Consider the following 20,501-nt stretch of genomic DNA (forward strand, 5'->3'; position numbering starts at 1 on the left):
CTCACCCGCAGCCAGACGAACCCAAATAAAAGGCCAAAAATAAAAGCAGAAGACGCCCCACCCGAATTGATGGGGCGCGTCCGGAAAATTGTCACTTGCGATTGCCCACCGGCACGGAACATTGCGAAGGGGCACTGATCTAATAGCCGTCGGTTGGTCGGGCCGGTCGGAGCGGTTGGGTGGGACAAACACATTCTACACACGGCGCACCGATATCCAGCGGTTTTCCCTACCGAAACTTTTTATTAGCCATCCCGCGGATCCGTGGACACCGCCGGAAAACCGTAAACTCAACAAACAAAGGTTGTTCTGTCCAAAAATAAAATGCAATAAAAGTGTATTTTTCTCCGCATTTTCCTCCGCAACAAGCAGTGCGCGTGAATACACGCGTTTATGAACATGCAACGGAGGTTGAGTTTAAAATTTTTCCAAGTGTCCCACACGTGGTTGAGAGTTGCGGAGAAATTGTCCTCGGGAAGAGGGAAACGATCTGGTAAATTATGGTTGACCGAAAGCGTGTTAGTAGGTAGCAAAACACTGACTTGAAGATGAGAACCATGCTTAGGTTATGATGCTCCACATGAAATCCATTATGAAATGTGCTCACATTCAATTCCCAGAAGTACCTTCCATAGGCTCGGTATACTTCATTTAATTATAAGTTAAAACCTATGCCCTCAAGGATGGGAGGAATCAACAAATAAAGTTGATTATTCCTGCAAGCAGAATCATTTGAAATAAAAGCAAAATGGAGAAGAGAAATACAAAACTCCTATTATGATAAAAGAAAAATGGACGATTCAAGAAATTGCACCGAAATAAAGACAAGGTGTCACAAAAGAACACAAAACAAGAACAGAAATTCAAGCAGAAACACCGCTACTTCCTGCTAGAGCAACATATCTCCCTGGGACGCTCGGGAGAGTCACCCTTTTGCGCGCACTATTTCACACTAATTTGTAACTTGGCCCGATCGCCAATCACCCTATCCCCTTTAACGAAGCATTGTTCTGTTGGATGTGCTCGCGGTGGGGCATTAATTTGCAAAACAATACCTATGTGCACCTATCAACGCGTTCTACCTTCGGTAACCAGCGTAACAGGCAAAAAAAAAAAACATGGTGGACTGAGACGTAGAATTCCAGAGTCCTGTTTCCTGCAAAAACAAACCCTTTTAGGAAAGGGGAGTTCCTAGTGGACCTGGCCGTGCTATTGTTGTGTAGTTGTATTGGATTTCTTTCTCTCTCTCTCTCTCGCTCTCTTTCTTCCTCCCTCTTTCTCACTCTCCCCAAGTTCAGATCCCTCCGAGGGACAGCATTCTAAGCTCATCCGCAATATGGCGTTCGATTGGAACTCTGGCGTCGGTCGTCGCCAAGGAAATCTCCATTTCTCCTGCAACTCCAGGCAAAAATTGCCGGTACATCTTGATCCACGCCCAGACGTTGGCCTTCTAGCAGGCTTCTAGCATACGAGAGCCGAAATAAAAACCCGTTTTTCCTCACCGATCTTGTTCGGATCATCGATCTTGTGCGATAATATGTGGGCCAGTGTGAGTAGTTTTAGGCGCACATGTTTAGGTGTGTGTGATCCAGCTTCCTTTTGCGCATTTACCGTTATTTCTTAGGGTTTTGGAGCGAGTTTTTATTCCTCAGATTTTGGCAGCAATTTGGCCTGGGTACCTGTTTTCTTGCGATTTTATTTTTGTTGCTGCTACAAAGATCTTATTACGGCTTCCTTGAGGTTACAGGTTTTGCCGTTTGCTGGCCGATCGCGTGTGTCTGCAAGTAAGTTCCAGTTTGAAGTTGGTGAAACAAAACCTTTGTTTTTTTTGCCTGTCGGAGTTTCTTTTTTGTTTTGTGAGCTTTCTAACGTTAATTATAAATGCTCCGAGAAAAAGCCATTTAGAACCGATGGTAAAACGAAAGAATCGGCGGGTGCCGTTTCCGTGTTTTCTTATTTCCCCTTTGCAACCCAGGGCTTGGGCTGGAAAGTGTTTATGGTGATAATTGTATCCTCGAATCAAGCTCGGAGAAGCCACACGGTGGGGTGGAATTGAACTTTAATATATTGCAAAATCATTTCTCGGGAGTGCCATATAACACCGTACAATTAGCCGTATCGTGAGAAACGATACTCCGCGTGTTGGACTGCCGCTTTACCATTTACCATTTGTATATTGCATGGAAATCAGGTCCAGGTTTGCTTTGGTGTTTTATTTGCCTTTTTCCTGTTTTTTTCTTGTGCAACTCATTTCTCAACACGTTTTTCCACACGCAATCGTAAGAAATATAACAAAAAAGTGTAACATTTTCAACAAGTCTGTATCACATCGCACACCTTTCTGCATCGGTTGACGAATTTTTTGTTTTATTTTTTCGAGGAAGTTTCCTTCGGTTGGATGAATTTTTCATTCGATCATCTGGGCAGGTGAGTGGTCCAAGCACACATACACAACCCCAGATAGAGAGAGGGAAATTTTCACATTTGAACATCATTAGAGTTTTCAGCCTGGGAAAGGCATGTGCCACAGTAACTATTTAGCACCAGACGCATGTTGGTTAAACATAAGTACTGGGTAGCTCTTAGGAGGATGGAGCACCCGTTGGGGGGTGGAGGGCTTTTCTACCGTGAAAATCGTGAAGCGCGACAAAAAGCGAAAGAAACAAAAGCCAAATAAGCAGGCGACGATCATTTCGAAAGACAAAACCACGAAAAAAAAAACGAGCCGAAATACCCGAAAAAGCACATCAATCTTGCGCTCAAATCTAGATTTAATGACAAAAACTAATTACACTTTTTGGGCGTAGATGTGTGCCTGTCTGTGTGTGTGTGTATGTGTGCAGATGGGTTTGGGTGAGAGGCAAGTCAGTGCTGCGCAACTTCGCAACGTAACAACAACGGGCATGCTAGCGCAAACGCAATCGCACTCGTTGGCGCGCTCGAGGTATCTAATTTCAACTTTCTTTGTTGCTTTTGATGCTCTTAGTCTGCTGCTGCTTGTTTTGCTTCGTCCCCTAATATTCGGCTTTGACTTGTTTTGGGCAACACAAGTTGTTAGTTGCGGAAGGCGAAGGGGGAGAGTTTGAAATTTGAACTATTTTACGAGGTGGGTCGAAAAGTTTCCTGTCTAGGGAGAATGTTATATAGAATGGAACGTGGTCAAAGTCCAAGACATTTGGACGAGGTCTTTCATTTGTCGGAACGCTTTATTCAGAAAACTGTCTACGGAAAAAAGGTTCCTCTTCCAAGTAATTTCTATGCAGAAATGATGTAAAGATGATTTGATTATTTCTCGATCTAAAACTGAGGAATACTCATAGTTGTGTTCAAGATACAGTTGCTCAGATTTCACTATTGCACTGCACATTCCAATCGCGCGGTCACTAGATCGACTAGCCATGTCATGAGATTGTTACCGGACGAACCAACCAGTAAAGTCCTTATAAGTCGTTCAAATGGATGGATTAGGCATGATGAGTCCTTCAGAAAGTCTGGAATATTGGATCGATAGACAACTCATCAAGTGATTGAGATGGAATCGAGACGTCAATTGTTGATTCTGTGTAAAATATGTCTGAAATATTTGTCAGAAATAGATGGCCAAGTTCTTAAAATATTCTTCCAAAGTTACATGGGAAGGACAACAAAATACAAGCTATTTATTTTTTTCCTCCTTTCAGTCCCTAAGAATGACTCTAAATTAGAGTGTAAGAATTACTTTTCTGCCACAAGAACTCTTCACTCAACCCATACTGCACGTGATCTTGCGATTGCGGACCAAGATACTCGAACTATTTCATTTCGCTAGGTCCACTACCACGGTCTACACCTTCTTTGTTTTAGTGTGTGTCGTCCGTCCGTCCAATTGGAATGAAGGAAAAAAGGAGGGTAATGATAGGAAGATTTCCACAGACCCCGCGCGAGACTTGGGGTCGCAAACGCAATTGCGGCAGGAGACACATTCAAGATACTTACACTCCGATAATAACAGCGCGCAAAGCGAGATGCGGGAGAAAAGTGATTAGCCACGAATATGATTATTATAATCATGCGTACATCGGTTCCAAACAGTCGATCGGAACACGGGACGTTCGAGAGGGTGGATGGGAGCGTACTCCCTGCGTACTCCGAAGTCACGCTTTCCGGTTCCACGCGAGTGTCAAGCTTCGGCTGGCCGTGTTTCGTAAGCCCTTCGCTTTTTTATTTTGTTTTGGTTAATTTTTGGAGGGTGTTCATGGTGCCGAGATTAGCCGTAGGTACATACCTATGATTATTACAGCTTACTTCTTCTTTTTGTACCCTCGTTTGAGTGATCGCGTTGTTTTCTATCGTGTGGGTTTATAGTGTTTTTTGTGCTGTGAACTGAGTGTTTTCACCTGTACTATGCGTATCGATCGAACGCAACGAACCGGGAGGAGTAAATTAACGATTTTGAGTGTTGAAGAAAGCAAAAAAAAAAAAATCTAAAACACACAGAACATTGGCAGGAAAATCCCACGTCACAGCTTAATGAGGAACAATGTAACGACTGTCATTTTTATCCGTTTTCAAAAAATTAAGTAAATAATTGCGGAATATTTGAGAGCGGTAAATTATATTGGTGAACGGAATGCCGTTTGAAGTTTGTTTTGATGAGTGATAAGAGATGTGACACGAGACGAATAATGTGACAACCTCTGCGTTTGAAGCTGTCATGTACATACGAAAAATACTTACTTTTGATGATATTAACGTAAGGGTTGGAGACGATTCCTGTAAAATAAAAAAGAAACATTTGTGGACATTAGTAAACAGTCTAAACTAAAACCATGTGATGAATGAAATAAAGCAGAAACAACGCTTCTTTTGCTTCACAGTGCACAATTGAAACACAGTGCTTTTCATCAAATTTTAATGTCTTCTCGCGTTAAATGTACTAACAAGTTTACTGTTTAAATCGATATTAGCATCAAGGTTAACTAAACCAACATCAGTTCCGCTTCCACTTGGCCACCTCTCTCTCTCTCTCTCTCTCTCTCTCTCTCTCTCTCTCTCTCTCTCTCTCTCTCTCTCTCTCTCTCTCTCTCTTTCTCTCTGTCACCCATCCTACCTCTCGCCTCTGATTGTGCACCGCCTTCTTCTTTGTCCTTCGCAAGCCATTCTCTTCTTACTTAACATTTGCAGTTTGAAGTAAGGTTTGAATATTTTTTTTACCTTTTTGAAAAGACTCAACTACTCGCTGACTCTTCTCTTATTATGTGTGTTAATTATTCAAATGGCTAATTACTCATACAATAAACGGTCGGCTGATTCGTGGCGGATGCGATTTGCCGTTTGTTTTCTCACGGGAGGCGTATAAATGAGCCAACATTTTGGAAGTAATGCGTTCACTTCCTATCGTAATTGTTTATTTAAGCCCTCGGAAGGCAAGGAAGTGAACCTTTGTTGCTGCCAAGAACAAAGACCGCAGCTGCTGACAGTATGCCTGAGAAGTGGTGTTTGAAGATGGTACAGTTTTACCAACGGTAGACTTGGGGCTGGCATTGACATTGAAGTCGAGCGATAAGTCAAAATCGTTACTCGTTAAATTAAGTGTTTTATCCCATAACGATGTATCTGTTTGCAAGAAAATTGCTTCATTGTTTTTCTTTGCCAAGATTTTTAGCACAACACATCCCAAGACTGTCGTACCAAAAAGAGACCATTTTCAGTGCTTGCGTTTTTCACACTTGAAAAGATAAAATAGTTGTGCCTAACGCTTCCACGGTGGCGCAGTTTATGAAATAACATAAAAAGCGTAATGCTCACTTCCAACGAGGAAAAGAAGAACCGTAAAAATGCATGATGTTCAGACAAGCGACAAGGAATGGCTGAGCGTTGGTGCCCGTAACTTCCCATGCCCGGTGACCGACCGTAAAAGGCACGGCAAGCATTTCAAGCAAGCTTGCCACGGGTGACATTTATGAGCGTTTTTAAGTGGCCTGCCGAAGCACGTACCCGACGACGTGTGACAGAAGAATGTTTATGTTTATCCGGCCTGGATCGTACGCCCGGATTGGTACGGAAGAGCTGATGATGATAAGTAATTAAGAGTGTACGAGGTGTGAATGTTGATAGTGAGTGTGTGGTTTTTCTAGATTATTTGATTTCGCTCGATTTAAAGTGCTACTTTCCATTGGTTTCTTTTATTTTAAGAATGATAACAAAATGGACTAAAATTGATCTTCTCGAAAAAAGATCCTATCGGGCGAGCTTTGGAGCTTCATTAAGATTCCACAACGCATTCCACAATGAGATGTTATTTCAAAATTGAACATGCTGAATGAACATTGATCCAAATGATCAGTGGCAAATCGAGAATCGCATACCTTGTGTAATGTTGGGCAAAAATATTATTCCACAGGAGTACACAAAAAGCACACACACGTACGCACGCTCATGCACTTAAATTATGCATACGGATGAACCATTCGGGACACATTCAAACCCTTCCGAATCGAAACACCGTGCGCGCTTTATTCCGTGCTCACGCCGATCGATTTTAAAACGAAATCAAGCATACCATCGAAAACTGCGATTCAATCGACTCGCCCTTAGTTTGGCAACGTATGAAAAAAGCGAAAGAAAGAGAGAGAAAAAAGATTATAAGACCCAGAAAAACTTGTATTGTGCATGTGCCGTTTTGTAACAACGAGCGCAAAAACACTCCGCTTGTCCTTCAATCAATGCGTCCGAGTGTGCGAGACGGACGGCCCAAATATTCGGGCAAACCGGGCAAACCTTCTTCGGCAATCGGCACACAGTACTGCCGAGGTGCGGAAGCGTAACAGCACAACCTTAGAAGAATCGAACGAAAATGAAAAGGTTCAAAATGGAAAATTGAATTTAGATTGCTTCATATAAACAGCGCGTCAAACCGATATCGAAATCGCTTCATTCCAAGGCGGTAAATGCGTTTCGGTGGTGAGTGTGAGTTTGGATTTTTTCTTCTCGTACGGTTTAGCTTGAAGTTTAATGTAGGGCAAATATTTTCCCTTCAACCATTACTGTTTAGTTTCTGCCCGGCACTACCTGATGTCCTTGTAGGAATTGCCGTTCAGAAGAGAGAACAAAATTTCAGGAATGTAAAGAAAAGTTTGAATTGTAGCCGTTGCCTCCTGTTCGTTACTGGGAGCCAATGAATCATATCGTTGAAGTTTATCATGAGTCATTTTATGTTGCATGAGGAACGGTTTGGTCAATTTGCTATAATGATTCATGGTAAAAAATTAAAAGAGCCGTAAACAGATGTCATAAAACCATGTAATGAAAAGAGATATAATTGATTTAGTAGTATAGAAAAAATTTGATGTGTGTTGCAAATAAAAAGGAACAATTTTGGACAAGATTGCTTTTTACTAATTATCTTCGTTTTTTTTAGTAAATAGTTATCATTTCTTATTCTCTTTGGAAGGATAATAATATTTAATCTTAAGTAATTCAACCATTGTTAGAAGCTTCGTAGTTTTTTCGACAAAAGTTTTATAAAATAACACATGTTTTACTACAAAAAACACGCACGTAGCCATAACGTGTGTGTGAGTGTTTAAAGATCAATGCTATAAAAGTGCAAAAGAGACAAGTCACTCGGTCACTCATGGTTAATAACGCAAAAAGCCCGAACCCCAGAGATTGAAAACGGGACAGGCCGTACGTGAGGCAAGACATAATTGATGATCACAAAAGGCAACGCTTCGGATCTAACAAAAACTTAAGAAAAAAAAAGTGTGCAGAATAGCCTGTACTGGGTCGTTCGATCTCAAAAACCAAGAACCAAAAATAAAACAAAAAAAGGACATGAGGACACAGCGAACGTACCGGAAGGTCCACAAGCACTTGCTTGGTTTGCTGTCAGGAGGCTGCAAAGGAATGAGAAGCGAAGACTAACAACTATCCAGAGTGGAGAGTATCTGTACGTCGGTCACGTTGCTAGGCAAACGGTAACCGAGAGCAGGAAAGCAAGCGAGACGGCTATTAAAATAACTTAAGGCCAAGGAAAAAAGGACCCGGAACGGACGGGACACAGGGTTCAAGATGGTTGCAACGAAAATGGCTTGGTTTTGGGATTTTTCTTTTTGTTTTTGCTGGTCAATAAATTGAACTAATTCCAGGAATTATGAAATAACCGTGCGAATGTTAACCGTTTGTGTAATATCGCGAACTCGTTTACCCTGCTTTTGGTTGGATGAAACCCAAGTGCTAAGGTAGTCCCAAAGATTCCGATGCTTTGTATGCCTCGCTCTCAACTATAAAACAGTCTTGCCTTTCGCGGAAGTAAATAATCATCGATTGGTAATCACTTTGCAATTATTATTACAATTGTTTCGCCCACCCGTGCGTCGTGTAGCAGCTTTCTGGAGGCTTTTCTGCTGCCCATTTCAGGAGTTCAAAGTTCTCCTCCAGAAGCTAATCGCACTAATTCCCGTCACGGATAGACCAGAAAGATCCCGTTTCCCGGAGTAACAAACCGATCAAGTTTTCTCAACCCACGATCGAGTCAAGAGCGTTAAGAATTCAACCAGCCAAACGATAAATGCTTAAGAACTGGGAAAGGAGAAAAAAAGGAAAATTCAAACAAAAAATGATATTCAAAACAACCATTCAACCCAAGCTCACTTGCAGCGAGCAATTACGCTGAAAAGGTGATTGCAGAGGGGAGGCTGTTGGAAGCGCCACCCCAACATGGAAAAACGGTGGCTCAACTGCACCGTTTATCATGGGTTAAATGGTTTGATTAATCAAATTATTTTTCCGCTCCGTCAGGAACCGTTTTTGATGGAATTCATTTTTTTTCCTCCCTGCCATTGTTTCTGGCCTGCACTGGAAACTGTTTTGCTACGGCTGTCCTGTTCCATTTGGGGTTCCTTCTCGGGAATTAGATGGCTAGAAGAGAGAGGCTGATTGAAACGATCACGTTGCCCGTAAGCAGGAGAAATTACAGCAAAACAGCAAACGATCGACGCGATCATAGACGGCCATGGAAAATCGTGGAAATACAAGATTCTCATCACCTCCAGCAGCACACGTACGGGCCCCAAACCGCAGTAGCAGCAGCAGCAGCAGCAACAGTATGAGCATAAATTATGCTGATCAATCAGCCCTGAACACTGACTGCCTACGAAGAAACAATGGAATCGTTCGGGGGTGGCAATGAGCTTTCCCCATGCTGCACAGCCAAAATCAATACCGTGCTCGGTCTCGCTCTCTCCTACGCCCGTTTGGTTTAGTGTTTATAGAGTAATTATTAAATTGTTTATCGAACAATACGGGAGCTCCGGAATCGATTTTTTTCGGGGAAGGCAGGAAGTATTTTCCTACCCACACTTCTTGCTGTTTGGGGCAAGTTCTCACAGTACTGAGGCAAGAAAGAAAAAAAATATATACATACAGACAGCCAGTTTTCCAATTTCAATTGCTCGGTGTGCGTTCGATTATCGTTTATTTTATGATTACACACCTCGCGCACCGGGTGGTTGTTAATTTGTTTATGTGTTTTCGTTGTTGTTCGATACAGCTCTGCTTATGTTGGGAGGTGGAATATTTTTTCCTCTTCATGTTTTTCACTGCCAATTGAAATCATTCTAAAAGAACAAAAAAATGATCAAATGAGATACAAAACGAACAAACGAAAAAAAAAACCTTTGCGATTCTCATCATAGCAAGAATTGCATGTTGGACGAAAAGCCGTTTCCTATCATTTTCTAACCGATTTCAATCACACTCGCTTTTTTTTACTACTGACTTTCTTTTTGCCTGTTTGCACATTGTTTGAATCGTAATTTGTTCCCTTTTTTTTTGTTTCATTGCTCTCCCCACAACACAGACAGTTTCCTCTTTGTTGCGTCTAGTCTGCAGGCGCCAAGGAAGTTGGCTAGTTGGTTGGGGTGGTTTATGGATTTCCACTGAATGCAATTTCGGATTTTTAATCGATTTTTTGTTTTGTTGGTTTAATTGTTTGCATTTTGTTGCTGAAATTGTGAGAAGAGTTGTAGATTTGCTTATCGATTTATGGCCATTAAAAGTAACGCTTTTTACATCACATTGCAAATAAGGAATAGGAATTAAACCTTCGTTTTCTGTGTTGAAATACAACATGTAATTTATGCTCTAAAATCAGTCCCAACTTCAAATCATTTTCTTCAACAGCTTCTACACCACACACACGATCTGTGCGCAATAAATTTGCCTCGTCTTAATGGTTTCTATTTCTCCCAAAGGATCGTCCCGTTCATGCGTAAGTAAACCGTTTGCGACTGTGTCACGTACGAAGATCATACGATCGGGTGGGAGGCCGGATCGACTTTTTATGGCACCCTCTTCGCTCATCTGTCACAAGGCGTGTGGCTGTTTCGTACGTACGGTGCACACCTTATGGACTATGTCAGTATGTGTAACGGCAGAACCATGAAAAATCTAACTTCACTTTACGCTTGCAACCATTTTTGGATGGAATTAAAAATAGCGTTCAGTAGAACGATTTGGGTATTTGGCGTCTAGTTGCAGGTGGAGACAATCTAAATTCAGCTCGAGAGAACAGGTCTTTTTAAGAAGAGGAAATTATTACCAACAATTGAATGTTTGATGTTTTCCTACTCTTCTCTCCTCCTATCTTTTATACAAATAGGTTAAATGCTGCTTTTGTTGTATAATGTAAGATTTTATTCATTTCAAACATTTCTTTTCTATATTTCAATAATATTCTTTTCACATCTCAAAAAAGAGTCAATACATCCTATCCGAAGACAAGAAAAAGTAATAAACAATATCCCAAACAAGCAAAACCAAGCATTGTTTGTCATCTATTAGAGAGTACTTTTCATCACTCGCCCACCCAATGCTCGCCAATTCTTAACATTACTGAGATATTCCGCATTCATCACCCTAATCGATGAGAAAACAAAGAAACCCTTGGCAGACTGTTTGCACACCCGGAATGGTAAAATGGTCAATGTTTGAGGTCACAATATATCCTTTCCTGTGTAGTCTCTTCCCTTTCCTTCGATCGATTCCCTAGCGTCGAAGGGCGGAACCAATAGGAAACAAAAGTGCACATGCCACTCATCACAGTCATCTAACGATCGATAAACAACGCTCAACCACAGACCGAGCAAGGAAAGTCTTTCACTTTAACACCGATCTGCCGATTTGTTGAGGTTCGAGGATCTTTTTTTTCGCTTCGCTTTATTTTAACATTCTCAAGTTCTTCCCAGCTCAGTGGAAATGATTTATTTTCTTTCCGGTTGATTGCTATCCATACCATGATCATTGCACGCATCGTCTTGAAGCGAACTTCAAGACAAGACAATAATATTCTGTGGCAAACACAAGACAGACATACAGAACAAGAGCCCACGCAAAACGGTCCGAAAAAAAGGCACAGTAAATTCTTTTTCCCTCTTCCTCAATCCACTGTCGGCGTTGCGCTTTGGTGCACATTTTGTGTCTTTTTGTCTTGTTCGCTTTTGTCGTGCCACACCGCATCACACATCTGCATGCCGGCACTTGGTGCACTTGCAGTTGTATTTTGAGGGTGCCGGCGTTTTAATGACCGCAATTCGTCACATGCTTAACAGTGCCGATAGGGATGCGTAGTTTCGTTCGCTTCTTCGGTGCTCGTTCGTATGTAGCGCGTTTTATCACCGCCAAATGTGGATCTTGAGTGACAGTGCGTTTTGTAGAGTGAGAAGCAAGACAAACGCTGCACCAGAGCCGGTGTCGAGGGAGTTGTCTGAGTATTCGGGGCTTCCTTGGTTCCGGGGAAAAAAGTCATTAAAATCAGCCAACTGAAGTGCGTACGCGAGGTGGTAAGGATTGAAGAGCGATTTTGAAAATAAACCGGGGCATGAAATATGTGCAAGCAAGCGTACATTACTCTTGCAAGCAGTAACGCGAGTCGTAAAAGTCACACATGAAAAATAAAAAAATCTTTTCGATGATTCTATCGTTCTATAAATGTCGTTCCAAACATAAGTAAACAGAAATATTGAATATAAGTTAAATCATGCGAATATCTTTAAGGAAACAAGTGTTCTATCTCTTGGACAAACAAAGAACAAGTTTTCATTTGAAAAACGTTCTCCAACCGGATCTCCCTTGTGGTTTTTTTCCTTCCTCTAAACACGCGTTGACACATTTCGGACGGTGTGCATCGAGCTGTGACTGCGATCCGTCTGTAATGACCCACGATAAATTCACCTTATTACACACGGTTCGAAAATGACGTCGTAAAACATTTAGCATACCTATCTAGCTGTGTGTCTGCTGAAAGATGCGGTACAAACAGCCACAACAACAAAGAAAGCTTAAATGCTTCGTTCTAAGTGGGGTTCGGGTTTGTCGCTTACACCCTTGTGCAAGTCTTTTGTATGCTTGATCCCTCCGTGAAGCGAAGAAAGCCCAATTAGTATTGCGTGAATCGCGATCGTACGCTGTGAAGATCGAATCGACGATCGTGACCGTGTGGGAGGGCGCAAATTTGTCAAAAGAAAAACCCTCCCAAATGCACTGAGCGATGAGCGAGCCAAGCACCCGTTTGAATCAATTATCCCAATTTGAATGCGATGTTCACCTGACTCTCGTTTGTTATTCATCTTGTCGCGGGGAGAGCATTATAATTGATGTCATTAATATTGTGTTGAAAAGGAGAAACCGTTTACCACAATCAAAAGAAAACGGAGCACAATTATGTGCATTTTGAGTTTGATAAATTATCATTGTTGAAGATAAATACACACAATTTTCTTATCATTTGTTTGCTTTCGATTGTCTCTAGATAATGTGAGTCAACTCTTTTGACATAAGTCCCGAAAATTCGCAAATCAATGCCCGGCGTATTCAGTTTCTTGCCTGCTGTCTATTTTACGAACGAAGCACGGAATGTTTAATCGTTTCCGTGCATGCATATCATTTGCGTGGCGTGTATGTAGACTCGAGCAGCTCGAGTCTTGGGGATTGTTGATGCTAGCAGAACGGATACCCTCACAGGAAGAATAGAGAAAGGTAACTTCAATTTATGACAGCTATTTTCTTGTGCTCTCATCCGCAGTTTCGGCAGTCTTAGATCGAACGCCAGTTTGAAGATTTTACTTCAAACGCCTGGCCCTGTTCGGGTCCCGCGTTCCTCCCTCACATCTAGCCACCGATCGACGACCCGTTTTATTGAGAAAGCTCCTAAAAGACGCTGACCGCGGTAACTTCTTACTGTACCACTGTATACCTGTCCACAGACCCGCACAGACTCGCCGTAAGTCGCACCGTGCAATAGAATGCGCAATCGAGAAGGAGAAGGCCAACAGTGAGATGAGGCAAAACGAAAACTAAAGACGGCTTCGTACATCGGATCCTGCTTAAGCTGGAGGGTGAAAGAGACTTAGATGAGGCGCGCAACAGGCGATCGTGAAAACCTACGAAATAATAATCGTACCTATCGGTTGTTTTTTTTTTCGGTCAGAATATTGGTCGAGAAATTTATTGGAACCAGTTTTACCATCCTTCACCACCCGTATCGACCAATCTTCAACCCCTCACAGGGTAAGGGCGTTGGATGTATTCTCTTTTTTCTTGTGTTTTGGCTAGGGCTTTCTTTCAGCGCTCTTACTCACTCACTCACTCGCTCTCTCTCTCTTTATCTGTCTCATTCCATAAGCATAAAAATGATGTCCGGTGATGTTCCTCCCGTCGTGTAGTATGCTCAGTACCCCCTTTTCCACCATTTCCCCTATCACCGGCTTTTTTTGCTTTATTTATTATTTCTGTATTTTTTAATTACTGGTCTCTACGCTTCCTCCACGGGTTCGATTTTCATCATCCGGTTGGTAAATGACACATACACACAGCATGGTAATTGTGCTGAGGGGGAAGGGGAGGAAGAGGCAAGAAGGTGCGGGACTGTGGGATAGAAAATGGTGCTACGAAAATACCCCCGGGGGATCTCTAGCGAGCGTCGCGAGTGTGACCATTTGGTAACGAACATGTAAAATTCCTTCACCTTCCTTACGCCCCCTGTGTGTGTGTGTGTGTTTCGATTGTGGCCGATCGCTTTACCTGTTTGTTGGATTGACTTTTTTTTTCTTTCATTGCTTCATTCTTGACAAGTTTGGTAAGGTTGTTTGAGTTTCTTTCTGTTTTACCCGTAACGCTGTTCCTGTCTTGCATCCATACTTTCGGTCTAATTTGGGTTTATTATTTTCGATTATTTTCTACGCTTGATCGGCCCGGAGGAAAGCAAGATCGAGTGACAGAATTGAACACAGACTATAGAAAAAAAAGTAAAACACCCATAAAGGGAAAGGTCTACATCGACAAATCAGGAACATTAGAGGAATGCCTAGTTATAGATTCATTTTGTGTGTAAAGGTCATTCTAATGAGGGTTTGATTTTTTGGTGCATGGTTTATTGCCTCTTCATTGCATGGTTTTTTAGATCGAGATCATTTCCAAATTGGAAGCAAAGCAAGGAATAAATATTCAATGAGAAAACGATCTAGAACACGGATATTTACCAACTGTAGGACTGTGGGAGGAGAAAGTTCGAATAAATTATTCTGGTAGAGCTTACACTAATTACGATTGTTCCTCGCTATTATGCTTGGAACGACTTCTGTAACCAGATTTTTTTTGGCGGTCTTTATGTTAAAGCAATCCATCACATTGCTTCGGCATCTTAATCTGCGTCTACAAATTATTTGTGGTATTTTTGGTAAATTAACTTCATTCTTAAGAACCTTAAAATTCTCAAGTAGTTCATTTGAAACTCATTGGTTCATTTGCTTTACAAAAGCATTTGCTCGAATTACTTCTTGTTCTTTGCTAAACGTCCTCTAAGTTCACGCTGGCCATCAGATGGCTTACTAAACTTGCCGATACGACGTAATTGCATTGTCAGTCTTCACTACGGGTCGACGGTCCAGATGGGATTTGAACCCTTGTTCTGCTGGTAAAAGATCGGTGCCGATATCGCTTGTACTACCAGACCGCCCCTTAGATTTACTATTGAAACTTTTTCTCCTATTCTTACTATAGATTACTATGAATTCAGTCAATATTTCTAGACACAAAGTACGTGAATAAAAATTCAATTTCAAATGCAAACATATTGAACACCTTTTTGTTTTATGAAACCCAGTTGAGTGCAAAGTCCTGAGCTTTGTTGCTTAGTTTCAACATTTGTACATTTGCTGATGCTATCATCGACATGGAAATTGTTGCAATTAAATATTGTAATTTCCGCTGAGCAAATTTTGGCGATGCAGTGCTCTGTCGCTAAAATAAATCAAACTCGACAACCTTCGCCTCAATCATTTTGCTTTTTTTCTGTTTCGTATTGTCTATAAGGGAATTGAAACCAGAAAACATTGATGTTAATTAACCTTGTGTGCTTCCTTTGCCAACCAAACCAGATGGAAGTCATTCAATATGTCACATTACCTTGTACCCTTCCAATTTTTGTTACCAATAGAAGGAGTGAAGCTAATGCCCGCTGAGAAAAGGGACGGTAACTGAACTAGGAAAAATGAACTCAAAATAAGACGCAGAAAAAATCTAAACATAAACCTAACCTCACCCGCAGATTCCCACCAAAAACACTTGGTAAGCTTTTTTCTGCTCTTCTTCGAATCTCGGGGCGCGCTCAGTGTGGCCGAGCTTAAGTGGCCACAGAAATGGATTACCATAATTACAGAGCGCCTCGATGTTCGCGTTAATAGAAATAATAATTTCCCCCCTCATACGTACCCATACACCTCGTTACTAGGTGACGGCCGTAAGGCTTTTTCGGGTTCATTTACAATAATTGAACATACTTTTAACCATTTCCCCAAAAGAGAGCGAAGAGGGATCGAGGAAACCAAGAGCAGCGATCACCTCGCACAGGATCCGTTACACCATTTTTTGCTTGCCTGGAACACCGTCCAAAAGTACGTGTTCTAAGCCTATGGAACTCCGAGTCCACTCACCGAACCTCAAAACTATGATGATGACTTGCCACATTTGTATCAATTACTCAGCTGCTACCGATACCGTTTTTCTCTCTTTCTCTTCAGTTGCTTGACGATCTACGACGACGAACCATGGCCCAGCCGCCACCGAAGAAGCACAGGTCGTAGATCATGCAAACGGCAGAAAGAAAAAAAAAAGCTCCGAAGAATAATGCCATTATTGCGGCCCTCGGGAGTTTATGGAAGAAAAGTGACCGCAACGATCCCGTCCTCCTCCGAAGGGTGAATTGCAAGAAGAAGCCTTTCTTTCTTGTCCTGCGAGCGTAGGTAGAGAGTGCCCACTACACTCCCTGACATCGGAGGCACAAACACATCAGGGGGCCGATTATGACGATCATGACCAGACAAGTATGCTGTAGCGGCACCGCATAATGACGGTGATCGCCACTTGTTCCCTTTTGAAGGGTAGAAAAATGGCTGTCAATTTGTTTAGAAAACCGTTTTTGGCTCCCTTCTGGAAGCGAGCGAGCATAACAATTGCCACCCCCGGTCACCCCAACATAGCAATGGAAAGCATAATTGGAGGCTATCATAGATGGAGTGCTTTTTAACTAGCTTCATTTACACCCGTTTCGTTGGTTTGGGTTTGGGCCCATTCGGAATGCCTGAGTGCACCATTCGCGTGCCCGGTGCGTCGCCAATCGGAAGGGTTTTGCGAGGCTTACAGGGTGGTCATTGCTAAAAACGGCTTATGCTGCGTGTTTGCATGAAAGTGAAACTAATCCGTACTTCAAGTGCGAAGACGCCACCGGCACCAGGGTGAACATTGAAATTAAGATTGAAATTTTAAATGAAGTTTAAGAGTAATATCCGGATATTGGAGAGGGAGAGAGAGAAAAGGAGACCGTAATGCAAGAAGCACGATGCGCACGCCTGGTTAAGTTGATCGAGAGTGAACGTGCGCACGTGAAAGCGTGAATAATTTCTTGTTTATACAGCATCGAATTATTTGGCAACCGTGTTTCTTTGGAAGAGGAAACTTTTCAATGTCTGCAAATAGCATTCCTACTTTTTGTTTACTAACTTATTGCATAAAACGATTGCTCCGCTAGCAAGTAGCAAGATCTCTTTCTGTCGACTCTATCTTTCGCTCGTAAGTTCGTCTGCTTTGAGCGTTCCACGAGCTAAATAGAGTTTTTCTTCGGAAATTAGATACGCTTCAGTTTTGATTAATACCCTCTACCGGACTTCGGACATTAAGTAACGCCGCTAACACTCGCACTGTGCTAGACTTGGTACATCAAGTTTACTTTCAATTTAAAAGCTTCACCATCAACTTGCTGCCAGGCGCGATCGAATTGCGATCTTGAAGCCCGTGTTTTCGTGTTATGAAAGAGAAATCCTCCTGCATCGTCTTAGAAGGATGAAAGGGAAACCACCAGATACGGCAGATGTTTAGAAAACAAAATAGAAAATGTACTGTACCGAATTTGTGAGGTGAAAACATGAGACATGATTGAGAAGGCTTGCTTTTTTTTAAAGTAAAAGTAATAAATATTTCAGCAAAAGTACGGGCACAATTAGAGGTGTGAAGTCACTTTATTCTTTGCGATTTTTTGGGGGCCTTCAACGGAGTACGGTCAATCCCAACAGCAAGAGGTCAACATAATATTTCTTCCATGCCTTTCAGGAGAGCTTTTTCTCCGCCATGCAAAATGATCGATTGTTGAGAATAAGAGACGTGCAATTCCATCATCCACCCCACTGAAAGTACAAACAGGATGTACGCTTGATTCAAAAATCAGCAACACCCTAACAAACTCCCTTTGAGGTCAGCCATCAGACAAAACACTCCCAAACTTTGTAATCGCGTGCTGTTTCAACTGCGACAAGAAACAATTTTACGATCACCGATCATCATCGTCCTATCTATCCATTCGTCCACTCGTTGGACGTAGTCTAACGTCCCGCGAAAGTAATCCCGACCTTTCCCCCTGCACAAACGAAGTGGACAATCCTATCCCACGGCCGTACGAGGAGAGTAACAAAAATCAATCAAACTAAACATCCAACAAACACACCAAGTGCCCCCGACGAACTCTCCCTACACCAGCACCAAGATTACCTTGCAGGTCTAGGGGGGAGACCTGCGCCGGTCCGTTCCATCGTTATCCGCACCCAATCGTCTTGCCGAACAAGCTTCCAAAAACAGTCATCAGTCATTTTCTTGACACTCCGCGCGCGGGGAAACGGGGCGTTTTCGGTGCTATCGGCGAAAGACCCGAAACGGTGTCTTGACAATGAACCCGAGGGTACTTGCTATTTGGCTTACTTTGGATATTTCGGTGTTCCCAGCGTTGTTGCGAGTTGGAAGACAGAAAAGGAAGATAATTTATAAAATAGCCATACTGCGACAAACGCTTGAAATCTGAATCTTTTGAAGTGCAAGTTCGTATCTAAAAAAAATCTTGCACTTAAAATACTGGATGTCTGTGCTATCTGTATAATATTTCATAGATTTTAAATATATCTTCTTCAATGAACTAGAACTCGAAAGAACATCTCAGAATGGACTGGAAACCCCAGCATGCTATCAAAACTCAGTAAAATGGAAATTGAAACGATCGATTGAACCCTTAAAATTAATTAAAATCTTCGTTTTCCTCCCGTTCTAGAACCTCTTTACATCTTACGAGAATAAAAATAACCACAGGGAGAGTTTAAACATTAAACCTTCCCGGAGTACTTCAGCAATCACATTGGCTAACTGTTGGAGACGTCCTGTGGTCTAATTTTATGACTCTCTCATGCAATCAATGGATCAAGTGTCCGGTGAAAAGACTGGTTGAATGTACTTAACAAAAAATAAAACACCTCAAATTAAACTCCCAGCGTCAAGCGACAGATAGATTTCACGTGTAAGAAATCGAAAAGAATTGATCGACGAAACGAAAAACCACAACTGTACAAGATCACTTTTTTTCGATTCGGGTGTTTGCTTTCGGACTCGTACCAAACGAGGGGTTGAAATTATACCCCAGCGATGCGTTCCTGCGTTGACCTACCGAATGTCAGCACCTTACGCGAACAAAAGACGTCACAACGACCCTCGCTATCAAGTCAAGTTCATCAGTAGCCTGGCCCGCAAGGGATCAGGAGGGAGGCTTTCAACGAATGCGTAACATTCCGACCAAAACGCCCGTTATACGCTGGCGCCTCCAGAAAAGCGCGCGACTGGACGGATGATGATCTGCGCCATGATGCATCAACTCACACCCGATTCTTCATTAGCGTTCCCTCGCGAGAGGATTCAACCAACGGAGTAAAAAAAAAAAACACAGACGAATAGCTTTAGCATTAAAAGCACCACTAGCTTAAGTACCTGTGCGAGCGTATTCTGAGATTTAGATCGACACAGCCCGGCCGAAGAATGAGATCCAAATTCTACGCCGGGAAGACCAGAGGCTAATAATTACAATGATTAGAAATGAAATGGCCAGCAGTCTTGATAAAAACGGTCGACGGAAAGGAAGGAGAGGTCCCCACTAGGAGTTAGAGTCCCCACCGAAAGTCCACCACAAGGCCTATGATTACCGAGTGGCGCTGTCATCGGCGGCGAGAGTTGTTTCCAGACATTGCCCACTAACCTCAGCAACAAGTGGCGAAGATGACAGACCCGACAGACCTCCGAAACCTCGACAACGACGGCTCCCCTCGATCGAATTGGAAAGGTGCTGAGTTGGTGAAAAAAATCACGCCTTTACCGCTCGGTCGCCGGATGAAATTTCGCACACATTTCACACCCTGCTGGGTTAGCACCGGCCGTTGAGGGGGTCAACGCTTTATGCGACCTAAGCGATGGACTTAGGCTAGGGAGGGCTGTCTGTTTTGGCTTTTTTTAGGTCAGGAATGGGCCCATGACAATGAGTCCGCAAATGAAGAATTATGGGTGAAGCTTTTGCGTCGCGGTGAGTGCTAAATTCTGTTTTTGGGGAAAGTTTTCCCTTGAAGGAATCGATGCTTAAAGAGACGTACTTTGACCTTTCAATAAATCGCAAAGAGTGAAGAGAGAAGGGCGAACAGGGCGAGAGACAAAACAAATGATCCAAACCGAACGATATGTGTTTTGCATTATCGGGTCGGTTGAGGGAAACATTTTACTTTTACTAATCATACCACTGCCATCTCGATCGATTGGTCCAGCAATGTACCAGCTTCACTTACCGAAGCTTCGCCCTCGCCAGCCTTGATTTGTTGGACGGTCATGGACGGCTTAAGATCGGCGACCGATCGATCGCGTTTGGAGGATGATAATTCGGGAGCAATGGCTTTAGAGCAAACGATTGCATGAGAAGCAAATGGAGTTGAAACACACGCGGATCACGGAGTCGCCGGGAAGATGAAGAAATGTATTTTTATTACAAGTTGGAACACTGCTCTCCAGAGCAGAAATTAAAGAAGTGGAATTGCTGGAGCCCCCGCACCAGAAGGTAGCGAGGGAGGGAAAGGTAGAACACACACGGCCACTATAGCCATTGGGTAGCATAA

General features: G+C 42.6%; 4 protein-coding genes across 5 annotated transcripts in view; 2 read left to right on the forward strand and 2 right to left on the reverse strand.

Annotated features, from left to right (window-relative positions):
* LOC126564216 (uncharacterized) overlaps positions 1 to 20,501 on the reverse strand; it is a 444,146-nt gene that overhangs the window by 410,781 nt on the left and 12,864 nt on the right. The window lies entirely within an intron of this gene.
* Positions 1 to 20,501, forward strand: part of LOC126564527 (protein kinase C and casein kinase substrate in neurons protein 1) — a 424,303-nt gene that overhangs the window by 166,439 nt on the left and 237,363 nt on the right. The window lies entirely within an intron of this gene.
* The window catches only part of LOC126564234 (voltage-dependent L-type calcium channel subunit beta-1), a 97,272-nt gene that overhangs the window by 52,289 nt on the left and 24,482 nt on the right, over positions 1 to 20,501 (reverse strand). The window contains exon 2 of the mRNA XM_050221219.1: positions 4,717 to 4,752. Coding sequence (XP_050077176.1) covers positions 4,717 to 4,752 — 36 coding nt within the window. The remainder of the gene's footprint in view (positions 1 to 4,716; positions 4,753 to 20,501) is intronic.
* LOC126564444 (mucin-2-like) overlaps positions 1 to 20,501 on the forward strand; it is a 363,283-nt gene that overhangs the window by 31,376 nt on the left and 311,406 nt on the right. The window lies entirely within an intron of this gene.

This window comes from Anopheles maculipalpis, chromosome 3RL (assembly GCF_943734695.1).
Source record: "Anopheles maculipalpis chromosome 3RL, idAnoMacuDA_375_x, whole genome shotgun sequence".
NCBI classification, from domain to species: Eukaryota; Metazoa; Arthropoda; class Insecta; order Diptera; family Culicidae; genus Anopheles; species Anopheles maculipalpis.